We start from the raw sequence: 22,773 nt of genomic DNA, 5'->3' as shown, positions 1-22,773 counted from the left end.
TATGTTATTGGATATGTTGCTTTGTTTAGATTAGTCTGCATTAAAATCAGTTACTTAATTTTAACTCTTCTATACATAATAACAAAATTGTGTAGAACAGCTGTACTGTAGCAGTATGTTTTGTTTAGAAACAGTGCCATATTTTATTTACTGGAATGTGTCATTATTGTATATTGGAGTATTACATGGTTAGATTCATTAATTGCAGACGTGTTACCAATACGGCAACAGTACAGCCATTTAGTCATTGAGAGGGTGATGAATATATCCTGATGGGGTGTGTGTGTGTGTACAGTTGTAATTAAAACTCATTTAGAATTTTTACCAAGGCACTAAGTTTATAGAGGCATTAACATCCTTCTAAGCAAAGATGTAAGAATTCCTTTGTCTGTAGTTCCTGTATATGTATGATTAAAGTACTCGACTTTGGTTTCAAAATCAAACTGTCAGGTTCCAAAAAGTATATCAAATTGGTAAAAATGTATATTATCAAGATTCAGAGATGCATATATAACAATGTAACACCTTGCAGGGATCTATCTATTCTTGAATTTGTATTCTATACCAAAGAAATAGCTTCTAGGGTGTGCAGGGAGAGAATGTTTATTGTACTTTATTTTAAAATTAGCAGTACAGAGTTTGAAAACAAACTAGCCTTAGTCTTTTGAAACTTGCGTTTTTTGGCTGTTAAATAACTAAATTACAAATGAAATAAATAGAATTTTACCAGCCTTTTGTGAACACAGTTTTAAGGTGTAAGAACATTTGACTTTTTTTTTTTAAGACCCACAACTTTGATGGTTGTAATACAAATGAGATGTGGATGTTTTGCACCTTAACTTGACTGCTTTTTGTTCAGCCATGTGAATTCTTTTCTGAAATGTGTTCTTCCCACCCCTTCTGGAATGTTTTATTATTTAGAAAGGTGTTTCTTAGACTTGTTGTGACTTCTATGATTTGTCTACATCTTTTAAGACTGAAATTGGCAATGGCATTGGTTCTTCACGGTAGGGGAGCAGGAACTGATGGTAATTGCAAGCAGTAGGTGTACAAATTAGTCTCTGTCCTGGGGAAAACAAATTTCTGACAGCAGCTAGCAGGTTTCTTACAGGTATTATCATTCATGGCCAGTATGTCTAGTCTGCTCTCATGTCACAGTCCTAGGGCTAAGGTACTGTCAGGTAGCACTGCTTTTTCCAACATTTTGCAACCCACTCTAAACATTCCAGTGACTGCTAGACAGGTTACACCCCCATTTTGAGAAACACTGATGTTGAGCAATGAAAACATCAGTAAGTCCACGAGGAGTCTCGTTTATGCTTGCAGTTCTTGTGGAATATTTTCTGAATGGGATAGACCCAAACTTATGTGAGACAGGTCTTTACATTCATGTGTGTTTAGTTTCTCTCTCTAACAATCTGATGCATACACAAAGCAAGCAGTTATGATATTAATGTGAGTGGAGACTAGTAATGTGAAGAGTTGCTCTGTCATCTTATTCAACATACCTGTGCAATATGAAGGAACTACAACTCCTAAAAGAAAATTGAGGAGATTGGTCTGATTGGCAAAGGAAGTTTTCTGTCTACAAAGGGAGATAGTTCTAGGACTGGATTTTCATCTTATTGGGTACATGAGATTACCTCTTTTTTTTCTAAAGGTAGCAAATGCAGAGCAAAACTATGCTTAATACGTCTAGAACATATTTTATAGAGAAGTGAATACACAAGAAATGAAAATTCATTGGCTTTTCATATTTGTTTTTAATATATCAGTAACATACATGAATTAATAGAACCAAACATTGCACTGACCAAGCACTTCTAAATGGCCCTCAGATTAGTTCTAGACAGACAAAAGTAGCATCAGACAATAGGAGTCATTGCATAAAAAATCCTATGTACCACAACAGCAATTAGCTCACGTGCCAAGCAGACAACCCAGCAGCATTCCATGGCACTCTAGTAATTGTTTTTAAGTACTGGCTTTTTTTTTTTTGTAGTGACAGTGATCACACTCTTCATACTTTTTTGTGCTCCCCAAAATCAAAGCACAGCAAAGAGCTGCTGGCAGTCTTGCCTGGGACTTTTCCGGAAGAGGAAGATTACAGCTGGCTTGCCTAAGGGTGGCCAGCACTGATGGAGGAAACTGGCTGAGCTCCAGACTCTCCAAGCCTGAAGCTCACTGGAGAGAGTTCCAGCTGGCTATGCAAACTGTCCAGCTGCAGAAGGGCAAGCCTATTTTGGAATCTAGATCTTTTCAAACCAGCCAGCTACAGTAGTCCAGTTTCTTTTAAAAAAAAAAAAAAAAAAGTTAAAAATCAGTTAACTGTTCATTTTGTTTGACTTTTCTGTCAAAAGGGATTTTATAAAGGGGCCAGTGCTAGGAGATAGTTCGCAACACTTTAGGAAAGACATGATACTAATTTTTGTCATTGCATATATTGAGTCTTTCAGAGCATCTCATCTTATAGTGTTTTGAATTTCAGTAGTCAGAATGGTATTTTTAAAAAACATCGCCTTATGCAAATTCAGTTCTTTTTTAAAGTCTGCCCTTCTACATTCAGTAGTGGTCACAGTACTCCCCTCTCTTAGCACGTTTGGAAAGCTCATTCAGAAGTTATTCTGATTTATAATTGTAAGATTCTGCTGTTTTGAAACATACAAATGAAAAACATTCATTACATTTAAGCAATTTTATTATTTCCAGAAAAACAATATGAAGTGTATATGAGAAGGAGTTTGGCACAATTGAGCTTTCTGAAGGTAAAGCAACATTGGCTTCATTGGTTGTTATTTCTAAAAAACAAAGCATCCTTGATGTTCATTTTAGTAGAAATAGGCACAAGACAGCATATCTGTAGAACTCAGCAATGGGGCTAAGACGTGTGAGCTGTCACTAGCCAGATTTGGCACACATACAGCAAACCCAGAACTCTGTAAGGTACTGAGATGCTAAGTTGTAGTCAAGTTTGTTTCCCATCATACGCAAGTTTTGCCCATAGAACAGAACACAGAGCTTGTTCATGTGGCTTGTGGCTGTTCTAATGTGGTGGTACATCACCCCATTACAGTGAGGTTTCTTGCAACTTGGGAGTTCTCTGTGTGCTGTTCAGCATGCAATGTAGATTACACAAAGGAAATTTCATTAAAATCTAGTGTTAACAGAGATACAAGAGGAGATGATTTATCTGTTTTGTAAAATATACATCCTGTTCTAAACTATGTCAAAGCTATGTTATATAAGAGCTAGATAGTGCTATTAGTACTGGTTAACTACTATTAGCACTGGAAACGTGGATGAATCTTGGGCTAATATTTCATTGATGAGACACTAATGAGATAAGCCAGCAATTGATTTTCATAATTATTCTAAATGCAATGTTCAGAGTTTCTCTAAATTGTCATTCTTAGTGGGCAGGAGCTCTATATACCCTTATATATGCAGTCATTACCCGTCTCATTCTGGGTGTTAGAGCAGACAACATTTCTATGAATAACAGAGTTTTTTATTTGTTAAAAGTTTTGAAGTTGTAAGTAGATTGTTGAGTAAAAGAGATTGATTTGCATTTTTTATGTTGTGTTGACACTGCATCATAAAAAGAAAGTGCTCCTGGAGGTTGAAGCCACTTACTAGATTTAAATGATAAAGAAACAGTAAGAAATTTAAAGTGATTCATCTTAATTAAAACAAATTTAATTATCACAAAATCACAGAATCATCTAGGTTGGAAGAGACCTCCAGGATCACCAAGTCCAACCTCTGACCTAATACTAACAAGTCCTCCACTAAACCATATCCCTAAGCTCTACATCTAAATGTCTTTTAAAGACCTCCAGGGATGGTGGCTCAACCACTTCCCTGGGCAGCCCCTTCCAGTGCCTTAACAACCCTTTCAGTAAAGAAGTTTTTCCTAATATCCAACCTAAACCTCCCCTGGCACATCTTTAGCCCATTCCCCCTCGTCCTGTTGCCAGGCATGTGGGAAAATAGACCAACCCCCACCTCGCTACAGCCTCCTTTAAGGTACCTGTGGAGTGTGATAAGGTCATCCCTGAGCCTTCTCTTCTCCAGACTGAACAAGCCCAGCTCCCTCAGCTGCTCCTCATAAGCCTTGTTCTCCAGACTCCTCATCAGCTTCGTCACCCTTCTCTGGACTCGCTCGAGCACCTCGATGTCCTTCTTGTAGCGAGGGGCCCAAAACTGAACACATTACTCGAGGTGCGGCCTCACCAGAGCCGAGTACAGGGGGACGATCACTTCCCTAGCCCTGCTGACCACACTGCTTCTTATGCAAGCCAGGATGCTGTTGGCCTTCTCGGCCACCTGAGCACACTGCTGGCTCATATTCAGCCAACTATCCACCAATACTCCCAGGTTCTTCTCTGCCGGGCAGCTTTCCAACCACTCATCTCCCAGCCTGTAGTGCTGGTTTATGTAAAGTAGTATAAAAATTGTGCAGATCTAGTTGGAGGCTCCTAGAAAGTGAGATAGAACAATGGAATTTGCAAGTAAAATAAAGGGACAGAACAAGAATCATGTTATATAGCAGTGTTCAATGTTGGTCTTTTAAATCTCTAGTGGAAGAGTAGAAAATGGCTATTTGGATAAAAAATAGCCATTTTTTATTTACTTCATTGCTTCTTTGAAAGCATATACACAATGGAACAATATTGTTGCCATATTAACATTAAAATTTATATACTGCATTAAAAAGTAGAAAAAGTTTTTCTGTTTGGGAGGAAAACAGTAATTGCTTATGCAAATTTTGAGGCATCGGTGAAAAATTCTGTTACTATTGCATCTTGTTTAAATAATGGTAAATATGAACTTAGGTCTGTAAAAGCATGAACATTGGAAGTTAATGCTGCCAGATTACATGATAGCTGAGGTTTGATATGACATTTATCTTCAGGATTGAGTAGACTGATAAATCACAAGTGGCATAGCCACAAGTGAGTTAGCAAGTGTTTACTCATGAGTGAAGATAAATGTCATATCAGACATTCGGCCATTCTGAATTCTGTACGTTTACAAGTGGCATATTTATTTCTTCCCTCCACAGTACTTTTTTTTTTAATTGAGAGAGAAAATACTCAGTATAAGATATATTTTGAAAATGTATTTTTATGTTCCATTCTTTGCAGAAACATCTATTTCCTTTGCTGGTTTTATTGCTATATTTGGTATGCTTAAACTTCCGGATCAGATGCTTCTGTTGCAAATTATGTTTTATGTAAATCAAGTTAGGTTAATTTTCCAGCTCTTGTCAGGTAAGGGGAAACATACCATTGTGACTTTATGCATCTGTAAAAGAGCATCTAGATCAGGGAGACTTGCAAAATTCCTGTCCTTGAAGCCTTTAGCAGTGAACTCTAATCTAGTTGTCGTAAAGGTTCTTTTCTTTTAATGATTTGTAGATAGTAGCGTTCATTTTTATTTAATATCTGCCATTTAGGAATGAGAAAGGTAAAAAGTTATCAGTCTTTCTGTTTCAATCCATTTTATGCGCTGAAACCTTTCTCAATCTGTTAATCATTTGTGTTTTTAATTACTGTGTTCTTGAGTATTGTGTTAATTATCTGTGTTTACATCTGTAATGCATTCCTTGTCCTGCAATAATACATATGGTAGAAGATTCACACCTGTCATGACCATCACTTTTGGCTTAAATTAGGACCAGAGAGCACTATAATTTTATTGTCATATAGTTATTGAATCTAAGCTTTTTGAGAAGGTCTTTATGAAAAATGGATGTTTCAGCTGTGAGCATTTTAATATTCTAGTTATCAGTAATATGTCCATTAAATATCCTTTTTTCATCCACAAATCTGTTTGTTTTGTACGAGCACCATCACGAAGACAGCCCTTTTTCAGATGTGAAAACTGAGAAATGGACAGAGTAGTAGTCTGAGCATTCAGGAAGTGAGAGATGGAACTTGTTTGGAGGAGCAGACAATTGATGTATCAAAGCAAGCCTCATTAGTGCAGCAGAGTGGTGATGGTTAGGGGTGGAGTAGGATGGTGAAATAAAAGAATACTTACTGTGAGAAGTGCGCTTGTTATTTTCCAGAGACATATTATTTTATAGAAAAGAATTAAGTTAACTTCTACCATATTGCCATTGGAGAAGAAGCAATGCTATGACTTTCTTGCTTTAATATGTTCCTTGAACAGTTTTGAAGTGCAACAGCCACTGAGATGATTCTTCAACTTTTGACTGATGGATTGAAGAGGAATAGGCTGATCTATGACAGTACTTGTGCTGTCATGGCACTGTCTTAATTGTAGTTTTGTTTGATAATTTTGCTATTTTCCAAGATTATTATCAACTCTAGGCAATGGCTAAACCACAATAAACCTGTGTTTTGTGTGCCTTTGTTGTTACTGTTCTACTGTTACGCTTGCTGTCTTCAGTGGTGGTAATAATGAAACTGAATTCCCTTCTTTTTAGTGGAAATGGAATGATGAGCGGTTTGTGTAAACTGAAGACTCTTTTCATCTTACCACCTTTTCAGATTCAGCACTTTTAAAATATCATGAATATTATAATGTTGGCAGTAGGGGTAGAATACATAGGTTGGAGAGGACTTTGGGAGGTGTCTAGTCTGACCTTCTGCTCACAGGAGGTCCAATTAGAGAATGTTGCCCAGGGCCTTAACCAGTCATGTTGTGAACATCTTCAAGGTGAACTTCCACAGCTTCTCTGGGTAACCAGTTCCAGTGTTTGCCCACCTTTATAGTAAATTGTTTTTTCTTACATTGAGAGGAAATTCCCATATTCCAGCTTGTGCCTGTTGTGTTGCATCCTTCCATTGTGTATCCAGAAAAGCCTGGATCTGTCTTCTCTACACCTTCCCTTTATGTAACTGCAGAAAGCAGTAAGAACTCTCCTTCTGTTAAGGCTGAACTATTGTGTCTGATAACCTCAGCATATTAAAAAGCATCCACTTCTGTATCTTCTATATCAATCAGGTTCAGGAAATCCTTAACGAATTGGTCATTCAAGATTTGGTATATGAATGAGTTACATTAGATGGGGGGTATGCTCATCGTGCGTGTTTTTAGGCTGTCAGAAATGTAACATAATTTTGGTTAAGTTAATCATCTCCCAGACTGGCTTGCCAGTATCTTGTTCATTGCCTATATTTTCAGGCCAAATTTAGGACAAAATAGAAATGTTTGTGTTGTGGGGAAAATAGGCAGGAGGATTAGAACAATTTGAACAATTTAATTGATGAAGAGTGCTACTTTGTTTATAAATTGTGACATAGAGTAAGTTACCCCTGATTCATTAGTTTTTACTAGGTACTTTGTTTGGAAGGAAGGTTGCACATTCTGTTTCACAAATAAATTGCTAATATTCACTGCGTTATTGATTCCAGAATTGAAGATCACATTCTGTGTTGAAATGTATCTTAAAACCATATAGAAACTGAAATCTGAGTTACTGTAAAACGTTGCTCTGAGTTTGGGTGCAGTTGTTCCTTGTTGCTGGTCAGTTTCAGTATGGAATTTAAAATGCTGATTCTGATCTACACCCTTTGGAAAAGATTATTTCTCAGTCATTGCCTACATTTTCAGCACTTATGTTGAAGTCCTAGTACGATACTTGTTAAAGAACGTTTTTTGAATGTATTTTGAATGTATTTAATAATAAAGAAAGCATTGCCATCATTTGTGTGATCTTAAAAGGTTAAATATTAGCCTATCTTTAATGGTGTTAATGACAGATTTTTTAGGGTATTCACATGAAAATATTAATCAGGTGAAACAATTTGATTCTGAACTCTAGAAGTTGCTTGCTGCTTAATGACAGAAGATTACTGTAGTACCAGATGGTGATTGTATCTGCAGGTCACATATAATTCCTTTTAGGCCTGACTTTTGGCCAGTTAAGGTATGTCTGCTTTTCTTCAGTATTCTCTGAAGACTCATCCAATATATTACTGTGGAAGTGACAATGTTCTCCTCTTCTGTATCAATAGCCCTTTTTTACTTTTGGGCTATTATGTCTCCTTACTTACTAAAATACACTTGTACGTGGAAACTGTTTTGTGTGCTTGAAAATGGAGTAAAATTCAACTTTTTTCCTCTTTGTCACTTATCGTCTATATGTTTTTCCTGTGGTACCTACTTAATTCTTTCCCATCTGAGTGTTACTATTTACTCACTGCCTGTCTTGACTAAATAAATTTATATCCACTTGTTCCATTTCTGTGCTTAGTCCAAATAATCTATTCTCCTTCAGTGTCTGTAGTTGAAGCTGAATCCTTAATCTTTTTTTTTTTTTTTTTTTCCCCTTTTACTTTCTGCGAGGTAGCTATTGCTAATACTTCTCCATCTGCAGGTTTATTATGACCTCACAATTTCTAATATTTTAGGTTGTGCAGAATGCAATTTCCTAACTTCAAAATATTCCTATTTGTTTTTTTTCTCCAGACTATATTAAAGGTCTTGTTCCCTCACTACTCTGTTCTCTTAATTGTAGTTTTCACCTTCAGACTGGGGACCCCTGGTTCCTGCTGATGGAACACTTTCCTATTTGTTCCTCAACTTCTTACTTCTCTACTTTTACATCTCATTTGAAAACAAAACAAAGCGTATATTTCTCCTTTCCTTTTCTCCATAGCACACTTTGAAGTCAGAGATTTTGTCTTCGCTGTTCAGCTAATTAATATGGTTTTAGATACTTTGTAAAAATAACAATGAATAAAGGTGCAGTGTTTCCCGTTTGCTTCGTATGGTGGTGTATGGCGTTGTGTATTGTCTTCTAGGAGGTAGTACTGAATGGTGCAAGACAGAGACTTGTAATTCAGAAATGGGACCATTATGCTATGGCACTAGTTGTGACTGTGAAGAGCACGTGACTTCTGAGGTTTTCTGACTTGAGTTGTGGTTGTAATCTTATTTACAGCTGTTTGCCTGTGTTTTGTTTTCAAAGTTCATTGAAGGATTTTTTTTTTTTCCAGCTTTGCAGCATCCTCATGTCTTACTGAATCTTCTGTTCTTTACATCTGTGCCTACTTGTCCCTGATTTCATGAACATACATTTTGCTATTGCTTAGGAATGACCCTTGGAGTTTTTTCTTTTTAATTAAATTTGTGAGTCAAATTCTAAGTTTCTGGCCCAGTTTCAGTTTTGAGTAAGGACCTCAGAATTTGTTTTAGTAGTAAGTGAAAACATGAGAATACCGAATTAACATTTAAAAGACAAATACTGTATGATCACCACAAAACATTGCATTCCTTCTTGTGTATTTCTGACCTTGGAACCCATAATATTTTGGAATTTACTTCTAGTATATATTTTCTTTAAAAAGCATAGGTTTATAGTGAGAGACCTAATGGCTGTAGGTATATACCACTCAAATTATTGTAGCATTTTCTTCTGCAAAAATGCTTTCTGAAAAAAAAATTTCTGAAGACAAAGGTCTAAGCTTTAATATATACCTCACGTCTTTGAAATATATTTTTGATGACGGTTGTGACATATGACATTTGTGTCAGATATCTGATTTTTTTTAAAGTATAACAGCTAAATATGTATATATACACACACACACAACCACATGCATTACATGAAAATGACTTTTGTCACTAGCTGGTTGTGCTTGTAGAGATCCATATGCTTATATTAGTAATTAGAGGTATTAGTGTATTTACGTTGTGTGTGTTTGTGTATAAAGAGTATAATGTAAGTATACTTTTTTTTAATAATAGCAGATTATCCAGTCAACATCTGCTCAAACTGTGAAACGAAACCCTGCTTGCCAGACTACCCAGATTAGGATGCCAGTGGTAATAACTCAGACCATTAGACCACAAGGTATGGGTTTAAATGTTTTAGTGAGATTGTTACCTTTGTATGAATTTCATTGTAATTACAAACTAGTACCATGGGAAAAACTTACAGTGCTGACATTAGCAGGCTTGACACTTTTTTATTTCATACTGGCTGAGGAGTGCATGTTTTCACTATGCAGTTTTGACATATTTCAGACTGACATAGTTAACTGTTTGGAAACTACATTACAACTAAACTCACATATGCTTAGTTCCTTATAAAGTTCTGAAAGAAGTCAGAAACTTGACTCTTGTGTGCTCTAACTCTGGGCCAAGAAAGAAATTATTAATTTTTCCTGAAACACAAAAAATACCTCAATGCACATGAAGCAGAACATTATAGTCATTGTCTCTGCAGCTATAGAAGTTGAGGTAGGAGTTTGAGAGAAATTTCTCAACCCACATGTTTTTTTTCAGGCAGTGTGTTTACTCTGTGCTGAGGTCAGAGACTGATTACAGCAACATGACATGCCAGGGGAGCAGGAGGTGTGGTATCATACACAACTTTCTTATGGGTTTGTGCACAGGTGGATTAATGTTTGATACATCACACTTTTTAAGAGGATTTTTGAACCCTTCTTACTTCCTTAGTAAATATGGTTTTTGTTTGTTTCCACCTGTTAGCCTTGGGGTTTGATTCTGCGAGAGATCATCTCTTTGGATGTGGGCACTTAGACGATTGAGGGTTTGTAATGGAATACAGAGTTTATCATCTTCAAGTATTGAATTAAAGTAGTTTAAATGTACATGAAAGCTATTGCTGCCTATTTTACTTTATTGCTTTGTCTTTTTCATTCTTGGGAAAAGAAAGCATCAAAAAAACAAAGATCACATTTAATAGCAGCTGATACTCTACTTGTTCAGTTCTCTTCAGAGAATCCAAAGGCTGAGTGGACATGGAGACCAAGCTGTCACTGTAAGCCTGTCGTAGGCTGTTTTTCCAGGTTAGAAAGAAATGCATTTACTTTCATATAAGGTGTATTTGATAGCACTGACACTTATTTCCTGTTTATTTACAGGGAGAGTGTTCAGTGTTTTCGAGTATGAACTTTCACTTCTGACCAATGTCTGAGAGTGAAGGCAATGATCAGTTTAATTTCTGTGCTTTTTCAGTCTGCAGTTGTGAATGACAACAGTATGACAAGAATTTGCATGGTATTGGCACTTGTCTTTTAAACAGTCGATTCAGAACACTGATTTATTCATGATGGCCATTGATTGGCCAATGAAGTACTGGCAGTACTTAACTGGCAGTTTGGTTTAAGGAAGACAACAATTCATAAAGGCCAGTTCATGCACAGGCCTGCTTTCAGGTGAGCTAATTCCTATTGACAAGCTACATTTATTTAATTATACCCCCAAAACAGTCAGAATGGAAATCTAGAAAATGTCCCATTGTGAAAGCTACGAATCTTGCAGCCCATGTTTGGAGAAAAGTCTGCTGCGTGTTTGCAGCTTTAAGAAGTGCCTATCTCAGATACCAGTACATTTCAATCGTGATGCATTGTTAAAACTTCCTACTGTAAACACCAGTGTAATGATGTTTTATATTGACCTCTCTATTCCTGTAGAAAGAGCTAAGATACTGGAATAGGATGTGATCTATATAGAAAATTATGGTAGTGCAATTTTGTGGAGTGTGTCTTTTCAAAGATTGTTATACCAAAATTGAGCTGACTTCCACAAAATGCTGCATTTTGCTTCTCAAATAGGAGCAAATGTCCTAGTATAATGCTTCTTTACATTAGTATTAATTTATCCATGTGAACAAACTAGAATGCTTTAAAAACAGTAGTGTAGATAGTTGACAGACTCGAAGAACGTTAATATTAATAAATAGCATCCGTACCAGGGGAAATAGCTTTATAGTTATTTCAGGAAAAATTTACGCTTCTTTATCAAAGCAGTTATCAGTATAATAAATCTGTGAATTGTTCCTACATCTTGTGGATGGAGGAATAGAGCCATAGGGTAAAATAATTAGCCGGATTCATTGCAGCTATTTGACCTGTGCAGAACTAGGAACTTAAAAGTTCCTAAATTTGGGCTTATTTCTCTGGATCATACTACTTGAAATTTGAAACAAGGACACAGTGGTGAAAAACTCTGTATGTCATTACCAATCCCATGAAATACATAGGCCCATAGGTGATTCTAGTTCTCAAAATATGCCCGGTCTTGTAGTATAATTTGGTATTTTAGCAGGTTTTTTTGGTCTAACTCGTTAATAATGCAGAACTTTGTTTTAAACCAGAAAACTCATTTGTCATCCCCAAACTTGTATTTACATTCCCAGATCCATTTGAGCAGAATATATATATTCAGAATATATATTGGGTGAAAGAAAGTGAGATTTTTTTTTTTAATATTCTGTGTAGAAATATGGTTTTCCTGAGACAGAGAGGTTAACTATTGTTTTGTTCTACCCTCTCCATATTTTTGGGGTGTCAAAAGTTATCTGTGGAAAAGAAAACATTGATATTGGCTGTTAAGGAATATAATTTTAAATTCTGGAGGAGAGCCACTGCTTCCTTACTTGATACATTGCAATATTTTTTAGGGCTAATACACTTTTAATTTCCTAAATGCTAATTGTTGAAAGCAGAGATCTGCTGACTTTTATTATCGTTTTATTTCTTCCAATTGATTTAGTAAAAAAAACAGTTTCAATTAGTTGATCTGAAATAGATAAAAGAATTGACTGGGCCATGAACTAATGCTGTGACATCTCAGAGACCTTTAATATTCCAATGACAAAATAGTTTTATTCCCCAGGCCTAGAGCCTAAATCCTGTTTTGCATTTGCTAATGTTGAGGGTCCACGCAACAATGCATTTATGCAGATTGAAGAACTGAACAAACACTGTTCAATTAGTTTTGCTTTGAGAGCATATGCTAAGGGTGATGAAGACTTCAGAATGAAAAAAGTAACGTGCTCATGCAAAGCTCAGACTTTTTTGTTTCAGCAAAGAAGTGTTATTAAAAGGATTTGTTGAGATAGTTGTGGTTTAGCTTTTCAGAATTCATGAAAGAAGAATAACATATCTCTGCTAAGGTTCATACCATGCCATTTTTATGCAATAGATCCACAGATATGAAGGAAAACTTCTCACCTACTTCTCAGTCTCAAATACTTTGTGTTTTAACTCTCAATAAAATTAAACAATATACAAGAAAAAGGTGAGATGAAGTAGACATATGATTTAATTACTTTCACATGCCAACATATGGGTGGGTTTAAAGGAAACTGACAAAATATAACCTAAGGAAGCAAGTCTTAAAATATTAAGCAGTGAAGGTGGACTAACTCCAAATTTGTCATTTGTCAGTGCTTTTTGAGTCAAATATTGATGTAATGTTTTCTAATAATAATAATGCAGGTTTATCGATTTACCAATTAGTAACATAAACCTGTAATTATTTTTGATTATATTTTAAAAATGTCGGAGAGGAATTAATATCCATTTATTAATGTAGTTTCACAAGACGCTAAATATCTACCACACTTTGGCTTGATTAGAAATCCCCCCCCTTTTTTAATGTACATATAGACTTGTAAAATCTAGATACAGACATGAATTACTTTATAAGAGCATTTTCAAAAAAGACAAAATAAAGACAACCTTTATGAGGGGGGTTATGTCAAATTTTAAAATCATATGTTGTCTTCTACATGCTTCTACAGTATTAAACATTAAAGAATAGTTAAAATAATATTTTGAACTCTGAAAATAAATATTTTTCACTGCAACAAAGAGCAATGACTATAAGAAAATGTAAAAGCTATAGCAAATACCTCAAGAGACTGACTTAAAACATCTATATTAAGAACATTTGGAATCAGGTTCCTTTATGCTGTGCAGATTATAAAGAAAAGTGGTTTACTGACAATTGTAAATGCACAACCATTTTGTGTATTATAGACAATTATGGTCAATGGTTTTGAGTTCTGGAGTCTTTACTATAATGTAAATATAGAACAAACTGTTATATTAGTATTTTTTTTAATCTAAAGTTGTTCTTCTTCAGCAGTGTAATTTTTTAAAAAATAACTACTTCCTTTGTTTGCAATTTACAGACAGTTAAATTTAGTTCCTGGACAGAAGGTTCTTTGATGTAAATTGTCTAAGACAGCTCATAATAACATCGCTTGGTGTTTTTCAGGCACAGTAGGGAAGGCACCAACAATACAAGCCAGCAAAAGTCCTGGGGGCTTTGGTGTTCAGGTCTCTGCAAATCAGAAAAACAAGCTGAATGACCCTGGAGGTGGTTCTTTCAGGTAAAAAAAAATAATGCAGGGGGGTGGCTGGAGGGTGGGGGGGGGTGTCTTAAATGTAAAATATAAATCAGAATTGGCTTAACACCAGAGGGCAGTGTTTTACAATAATTCCTGGCTTTCTTACTATGATTGGATGACAATTTTCTTATTTAGATCTATTTAAAAAGTAAAAAAATAAAGGGGAAGGGGGGCGCACATGTCTTTAGGACTTTCCTTTAAATACACTTTGGAATGTTTAATAAAATCTTCACTTCTGTGGATTCCAAAACAAATTCTGGTAAATGGAATTAAATATATGAAGTTAAAACAAAAAACAAACAAACAAAAAACCACAAAACACACTTGCTTTTTTGTACCAGATTTTAACATTCACATGGAATGTATCTTGATGAGAAAATACTAAATGTGATGACAAGGCATCCTGTTGATAGATAGCTGCTAAGCTGCAGCTATCCCCTCATCAGCATACATAAAATACTGTATGTTTCTGGTAGTGTGTGAAGAGAAGGGAAAGTGTTGCTTTACCTGTTCTTCATGTGCTTACTTAAGTAGCAGAGATTGGGACATTCTATGACCTTCTGTAGTGACCTGATGCTGCAAAGTGTAATACAGTAGCATTGATGAATTGAGCTGCTATTATCATTTCGGTTCTTTTGTAGTGCAAATTTCTATTATATTTTTTTCCTGTATTTTGGATATATCTACTGTTTGAAGTGAAAAAAGTATCTTATATGTGTTGCATTTTTTTTCCACTGGTGAAAGCACAATCTGTATAATGTTCAAGCATTTTTTTCCTTTCTATTTCTTTGTTAAATGACAAAATAGTCGTAGATTTTTATTTTGTTCTGGAATTTCTACGTTGCTCTGATGTCATCACACCAGTAGTTAATTGGCAGGCTTAGGCTCTTGCAGGTGAAATGAAAGAAATTTTGTAGTCCTTTGTGAAATATCTCTGCTTTGAGGCATGTCAGTATTGCAACTAATAGTGGTAGTACTTAGTATTAATCTAGAAGCAAAATCATTCAATTTTTTACTTTCCAATGCTTTTGCTTCCCACTGAGTATTTAAATGATTTAAAATGTCTGTTGGGTTCAATTGTACTGTCTTAATAAGTATTTTTTATGTTTGTAAGCAACATGAGCATTTATTCTTCGTTAGTATAGCTTTCAATTTTACATACACCAAAAGGGACAGCATTTTTTTTGACTGGATGTTGTAAACTGTGCCAGGATTGATTCTTGCATTCACTTAGTTTATACATAGAATATATTAGGTTAGTTGGAATTGTTAATTTTCCCTTGGGGAGAAGCAAATGCTCAAGGCACTGATTGATAAATCAATAAATCTTTAGTGAGTTTGGTAAATAAGCTGTCAAGGGTGTATGTCATTTTTCCTCTAGAGAACAAATTTTAGTCAGAATGAATGTGTTTGTTTCCTTGCATTGTTTTCTCCTTCAAAATAGTAAGACACAATGCTGCATTTAAATAAGTCCATAAAATTGCAAGGATTTATTAAACAGCAGCAAAGATCAAGCTTTTTCTTGATATCTTAACAAAGAATTCAGTTGTTTGCGTATTTGCATTTCAACCCCTAACCTCTCCTGAGGACAAATAGATGTCTGACTATTAAGCCTAAAGGCACAGAGCTGGAAATCTGTATTAATCCTCTGAATGCTGACTAGTTTTCCTCAACATTCCCAGCGTGTGTGAAGAATGTGTTTTTAGCCAGAAGGCAAACTGGCATCTAAAGCAAAGCAAGAATTTTGAAAAATAGTTGCGTTATGTATAAATTTATTTTGCCCTTAGTGTTTTATTATTGCATATTTGTTTCATTATTTTATATTCTACTTTCTTTAAAATAACTTACTCTAGCTTTTCACTCTTGTGAACAAAGTGTTGGTCACTAGCAATGGAAATGTGAACATGTTCACTAGAAATGCAATTGCTATTTTTTATTTCCTTTAATCATACACATTCTTAAACTTAGGTATCTTTCTAGGGTGTGGGAAACAGAGGAAAGAATTGCATCAGAAACGCAGCAATTCGGAATTTCACATATTGCATCTTAGCCCTTATTGTCAGCATTAATTAATGAATTGTAAGACTGTCTACATGAGTTCACTGGATGTTATGGTAGCTGTTCTGTGACGTAGAGTTTTCAACCCTGAGGCTCCTGCCTGTAAAGCTGTTGTATTCCTGAAATTTTGTCAACTTTTTTTTTTTTTTGAAATTTATTGTTGCTACATTTTTCAGTGGAAACTATGGAGTGTTCCATTTAGCTGACTTTTCTACTACATTAATGAATAGAAATTTGAATTCCATTCTTTGTAATATTTTTTCTTTTACAGTAGAGATCCACACTTATATTTGTACCATAATATTAATGGTCCAATGTAGAGGTTTCTGTAATCAGGAGAGATAAAGCAGAAGGTCCCTTGAAATCTGCAAGGGGCTGAATATTTAGTTACAACTGCTGTGCACATTGCCTGTCTCATTCAGTAACCTCAGAGCTCCTACTAATGTAATATACCACTGACAACAATGAAAACAGCAGACTCTTAAAGTAATTATTACCTACAGTTCCGATTGTGGACAATATAAAGAAAAACTTCTGTTCCCCCAATACTAAGTTGAAATCATTTCAGTTGGAAAGGACCTTGGGAGGTCAACTGCTCCAACTTCTGAGTCAGAGCAGGTTTGGTTAGATCAGGGACTTGTCCAGTTCTGCATGTCTCCAAGGTCACAGATAAATGTTTGTACTCCTGTATTATCCTACCATGTTCTAACTGAATTGAATTGAGTAAGGCTCAATAGCATTGTGCGCAAAATGGGGCAAGAAGTGTGTAGAACTAGTCCATTAATGTGTGTGATTCTGATAGGTTTCCATAGTGCACCTGCTAGGCAGGTATTCCTTCCTAGAGAAGTCTACTTCTCTACTAGCAGAGTCTAATTGGTAATAACCAGCTGTATATTCAGTCTTCCTTTGCCTACCCAAATGACATGCATTCTAAATCCATTGCCTGTTACTACATTTTTATTTTTTTTTAAATTAAAGTTTGGTAGCATAATTCTGACAGAATGCCTCAAAATGCATGATGATGTATCTAATAAATTGCAAAACATTTTGTCCTCTTGGGAATGATAGAAAGCTAATGCAGGTGTTAAATGGATAGCTTCAAAGATTTCATCTCTGAATGGCACCTTAAGATTTAAGTTTCTTTATTTTTCCAAATAAATGTTTCAAGCTCTAAGATGAGCATGTATTTTTCCACATTTGTCAAAAAAAAAAAAAAAAAAGGGAAAAAAAAAGTGCTGATTGCAAATGTTGTGTGTCATTCCTTTTTGCTTATCAGTGGTAAGATCCATCACAGACCTTGTGGGCGATTCCTACGACCAAGCAGGATTAGGGAGAAATCTCAAAGTTAAACCTTTGAAAGTCAGAGTAAGCACCATATTAATTGCACTATTGTGACGTGTAATACAGTAGCTGCTGTTGCTGTAATTTCAATCGCCTGCATCCAAAATTTTAGCTGATCTTGTGATTCATGAAATTTGCAGACTTAGTGTCTTGCCATGGGTATGGACACTTTCCTTAAGAACATGGAATTTCACTTTTGAGAGAGAGGGCAATCAATGGTGGTATGCTGTCTCAGTTGTCTTACAGATTCTTGTCGCTTACTTGGGAGCAGCCCAGTATTGCAGATTGGGACATCTTGGGCTCAAATCTTAAAAGTGCATGAAAAGGAAAATAGTATGCAATCATGCAATTAAGATTTGTTTATAAGGAAAATGCTACCAGACTTTTGTAATGGCTTGTCTTAATTTAAACAAAATCTTTGAAGTATGTTACAAACAACTGTGCAAATGCTTCATTTTTTCCTGAACATTATTTTCAAGTAAGCATTTTTTGTAGTTGCATGAGTGTTTTTAATCAAGAGAGAGGAGGAGTTAAAAGAAGTTGAATATAAGAATGAACTCTTAAACTGTTTTAGAACATGGCTTGCATTTGGAAACAGCTTGGAAACCCATGCTGCCTACTTAAAAATAGCATGCATATTGGGATGTTAGATCTATCCAATAAGACTCAGATTTTAATTCAATAAGACAGAAATAACTAATATGAGCACAGTCATTTATGCCAGCAAATGTGAAATAGTTAAATACTGTGCTGGGATGAAAAGGGAAAGACAGTAATCATCAATCTAGCCAACCACTGGATGGCATCTTTGTTCCACAGAATGAGTTCTGAAGACACTCATCTAGAGTTAAAAGTTGACTTTTATAGGAAATTTTATGGCAAAAACGCCAGCCCTCTTGTATGTGTAAATGTGTGTGTTTCAGTATCCGAAACCAAGCTCTCTTTTGTGTTCCTCAAAGTCAAAAAGGATACTGATAGAGATTTTGTCATCAGACTGGAAAATCTGTAGTCCCAACTAAGATTAAAACATTTCATATCTATTTTCCTTCTAATGTAAAAGAAAAATAGATGTACTCAGCAGTAGTAAATTGTTGATGTAAGATGGCAGGAAATTATTCTTTCCAGGAGTTACAGTGATGGTCTTATCAATACATGCTGTTGCACTGCTTTTGATAACTTTAGCAAAATTCTATTTTGTATCAAAAGAAAAAAAAGTTTTATTTCAGACAGTATTTTTATGTGCAACAGGGTTGCAGATCTGTGCTCAAAATCAAATGAAAAAATAGAATAGCTAAAATACTGAGCAGAAGGAATGTGAAAGATTGATTTTATTTCCTCCATCTATTAACTAAATGTACAGATAAGAAGTATAAACTTCCATTAAAATTTGTATTCTTTTCATTATACTCTGTACTGATAATTCATTTTAGCAGAGTTTCATAAGAATGAAATATTCTAAGAAGTAGAGTAGCTCACGGTGACTTCAGAAAGACGATTACGATTATTTTAAAGTTCATGTGGCAAAATGCCATAGTTATTTTTATGAACATGGAATAACAACTCTACTCCTTTAGCTCTGCATAATAGTATCTTTACAGGAGTTTACTAGGGGAAGAAATAAGTTTGATAATCCATAAAAATAAAAAGAATTCGTAATTGAGATAGCAATGAGAAGTACTTCTATTTTTAGGCTATGAAATGTGGTTGCAGAAATCAATTAAATACAAACATAGAATTGATAAAACTGCTCTGGATAGATGTTTATAAGGCTTATCTTGAAACACGTTGATACCCTAAATAGACTGAAAAACTTTGAAATTTTCACTTTGTTCAAAGAATAATTTCAGAATAATCATGCAGAAGGATACTGGTTTATTTCCAAAGTTATCATATCTTTATATTAAACTTTATTTTGATTTCTTACCAAATTACTGATACTAACTGCTTTGAGTTCATGCCCCTATTATAGTGCCTACCAAAAAGAAAAGGTAAAACTCGGGACTCTCAGGATAATCAAAATTAAGAAAAAAAAAAAAAAGTTCAGTTAAAAATGAGGTATTTCTTGCTATTACATGGCATATCAGAAGTTTCAAGCAATTTTTGAGGTGTAAAAACTCTACAGAATAGCTTGATTTGGGAGCAATACTTGATCCTCTTAACAGCTGACCGTTTTGCTAATGATTACTCAGTGTTGTATACTGAATAAAGACTACTTTCATCCTTATTCATGTCAGGGGAACGTTGATAGTTCTTATCTGCTTATGTGAGTTTATTTAGCAAACCTTACTGTTGTAATCACTGATTTCAAATTCTAAATGTTTTTCTTCTGCACTGCTCTTTGAGGTGAAACTTGTCTTGGGTTTTCAAATCGCATAAAGAATTTTGAGGGCTTATGTAGATTGTCCCAAAAGACTTGTCAGACGGCAAGTTTAGGGAGAAGTCAGGAATGCTATCTTGATTTTGTATGGATGAGTGCTAAAAGGAGATGAAAGCACCTCAATAACCAGCTCCTGGAAACATGATCTGGAAATAGGGGAGAGTTAATATATTACTTATTGCTAGCCAGATTTATGTGCAATGCAGGGAGGATCTGGATTGTAGATTTCTAGATTTCTCTCCATTCTTTCTTTCTCACACCTTACTTGTAGCTTTGTATTTTATGGTAGGCATTAAGCTTTTTGGAAGTTGAAAGTGAGTATTCTAGGGTGCGTAGAAGGGCATATATGTCGTATTTTTTTTTAATAAATCTTTTAAATTAAGCTTTTACTAGTTTGTTTAATACAGTAGTAGTAGTCTTAAGTAGGATGTACTTGGATCTTTTCCATATATATAGTCTCAAAGGTTATGTAGTTGCTCCTAGAAAACGCTGAAATACAGCGTTAGTGTCATACGTATCTCCTAAACAGGTAGTGCTAAAAACAGATGGTTTGTTTCCACAGTTATAAGTCATACCTTATAGGGGTAGGAGATAACAGATGCTGGGAGATAGAGATATGATCTGTCTTCTGAAACTCAAATTTTTCAGTCAATGCTTCCTCAAACAGTTAGGAAGGGTATTGCAGGGCAAACTGTGGCTTGGGAAATGCTGCCATCAACTTCTCAAATGCAGCTCATTTTTTCTAAAAGTAGATGGCATGTTCAACTGATTTTTGTACGTTACTGGAGAAAATAGTAGTGTATAGTCAGACCATGCTTGGAAACCAAACTTACCTATATACTCATCAGGGTCAAAAAAAATCTTCACCAAACAGTGCTGAAAACGCTTTGGTGCTCATTTTGGTAGGCACTTGTGAAACAGTGCAAGATTCCAAATTCATATTTTTGTTTTTAGTGGTTTTTTTGTTTGTTTTTTGTTTTGTTTTTAATGTGTTTTATCATTTCACTCACAGGTTTCAGCATAAAGAGAATAGTTGAATGTTTTTTGATCGGTCATTGTTGATGATGATTATTGCTCTTAGTTTCCTGACCATTTTGGTATCATTGCTATCACTGACTTGCAGATGAAGGAAAGACACCTCTGTCACTCCTTCTATTAGAGACAAATTTTCCTGCTTCTGAGGGCTTCGTAATATATTCAGAGAAATAGTTATTTCGGAATTGAGAATATTTTCTATGTGAATTGAGACCCTGATGGTTGTGCCTCAAATTGGCCCAGACACCAGGTGTGTTGTGTTTTGGCGAAGCAGATAACATAAAATGTATGTATCACATGCAGAATTATTTTTTATTTCTATTTTCATTATAGAGATGATGATGACATCAATGATGTTGCATCTATGGCCGGTGTTAATCTAAATGAAGAAAGTGCCCGAATTATGGCTACCAACTCTGACTTGGTTGGAACCCAGATACAGTCCTGTAAAGATGAACCCTTTCTTGCTGCTATACCTCTACACAAACGAATACTTGAAATGGGTGAGAAACATCCTCTCCTTTTGATAGTGTTTCCTTTTGTGTTATGTGGTTCTAAGTAACAGAATATGCTTAGTACTTTAGATAGTTAAAAATTGTTTTTTATGCATTTTATTACATAAATTTATATCCTTAAACTTTCAAGGTTTTTATGATAAAAGTAACTTGGCTACCCCAAACTTGAATTAAAAAAAAAAAAGTATACTGCTACTTTTATACTTCATGCTTTCCCCATGGTTTTTATATCCAAGGATCTCAAAACTCTTTGCAAACATTAATTATTTCTCACAATCCATCTTCATGTTTTACACATGAGAAGATTGAAACAGAGGGGTAGAGTAAGTAGTTCAGGTCACAGAGGACACCTGTGAATAAGATTTAACATACTGCTGAAGTTATCTGTCAAGATTTTTTCCCCCATACAAACCAATAATTCAGTTGCTAACACCTACATCTATTTAAGTTCATAGTGATATCTTAGAGCATTTTTTTCAAAAAGATGTATTTATTTATCCTGACTAAAAGGTGTTTTTATTCACTCTGCCATTTGAAAACAGAAGTTAAAAACTTCAGTAGAAAAAACATGTAGTCAAAATCAGTAATGTTTTAAGATTAGTAAGTATGCCTAGAATATATTTTATGTGACATACATGGTTAATATCCTATATATGTTCTGGCACCTAAATGTATCTTTTCATCACAATTTTTGGTAATATTTTAAGAATCATCCAAGTCTTAGGATGCAGAGCTCTAAGTGTTTGGGAGTATATATTTATTTTTTTCTTTTATAAACTCTTCTTATGTCAGTAGTTAAATTTATAAAAGTTTTTAGGGAATTAGTTGTCCTTATGATTTTAAAGATATTGTTACAAATCAGCATAGTTATGCTTTTAAGATTTTAGGGTTTTAAGGATACTGCTGAAATGTTATTTGTGTTTATGTTCATGGAATTAATGAAAGCCTTTTTATATTGCAGTTGCAGGCAAGGTTCTTCATTGACTTACTGTCAAGCTTTGTTTTGTATTTTAATTAGACGCCTTTTAAGTTGAAGCCATTCTAAGAAATGAATCATTTTACATGCTTTAGTTATCATGCTGAAATGATATGATGATGGCATTATGTGACACAGTCTAGGCAAGCATGTGCAATGTTTTGTGAGATGGCTTATTGCCATCTGAGATGGGAAGGCAGAAGGGTTTTGATTAAATTTGATTGAACATGTGTTGTGAGGGATGCTCACATGATGGGTCATACAGGTGTAAGAAAACAAAAAGGAAACGGAGATGTAAAACTGTTAAAAAGAATGGGAAATAAGTAAT

At 34.9% G+C, this 22,773-nt stretch overlaps 1 protein-coding gene across 5 annotated transcripts in view; it reads left to right on the top strand.

Annotated features, from left to right (window-relative positions):
• Positions 1 to 22,773, top strand: part of LOC309882547 (transcription initiation factor TFIID subunit 4-like) — a gene marked incomplete at both ends in the record, with an annotated part of 141,919 nt that overhangs the window by 20,275 nt on the left and 98,871 nt on the right. For 4 of the 5 annotated variants that reach the window (XM_082769740.1, XM_082769738.1, XM_082769742.1 and 1 more), the window contains 3 exons: positions 9,724 to 9,829; positions 14,011 to 14,125; positions 21,288 to 21,457. In XM_082769740.1, coding sequence (XP_082625866.1) covers positions 9,724 to 9,829; positions 14,011 to 14,125; positions 21,288 to 21,457 — 391 coding nt within the window. The remainder of the gene's footprint in view (positions 1 to 9,723; positions 9,830 to 14,010; positions 14,126 to 21,287; positions 21,458 to 22,773) is intronic. The other variant, XM_082769739.1, reaches the window with a different exon arrangement.

Source organism: Aythya marila (assembly GCF_965140915.1).
Source record: "Aythya marila genome assembly, chromosome: 12".
NCBI lineage: Eukaryota > Metazoa > Chordata > Aves > Anseriformes > Anatidae > Aythya > Aythya marila.
This window is presented reverse-complemented; position numbering and strand designations above follow the sequence as displayed.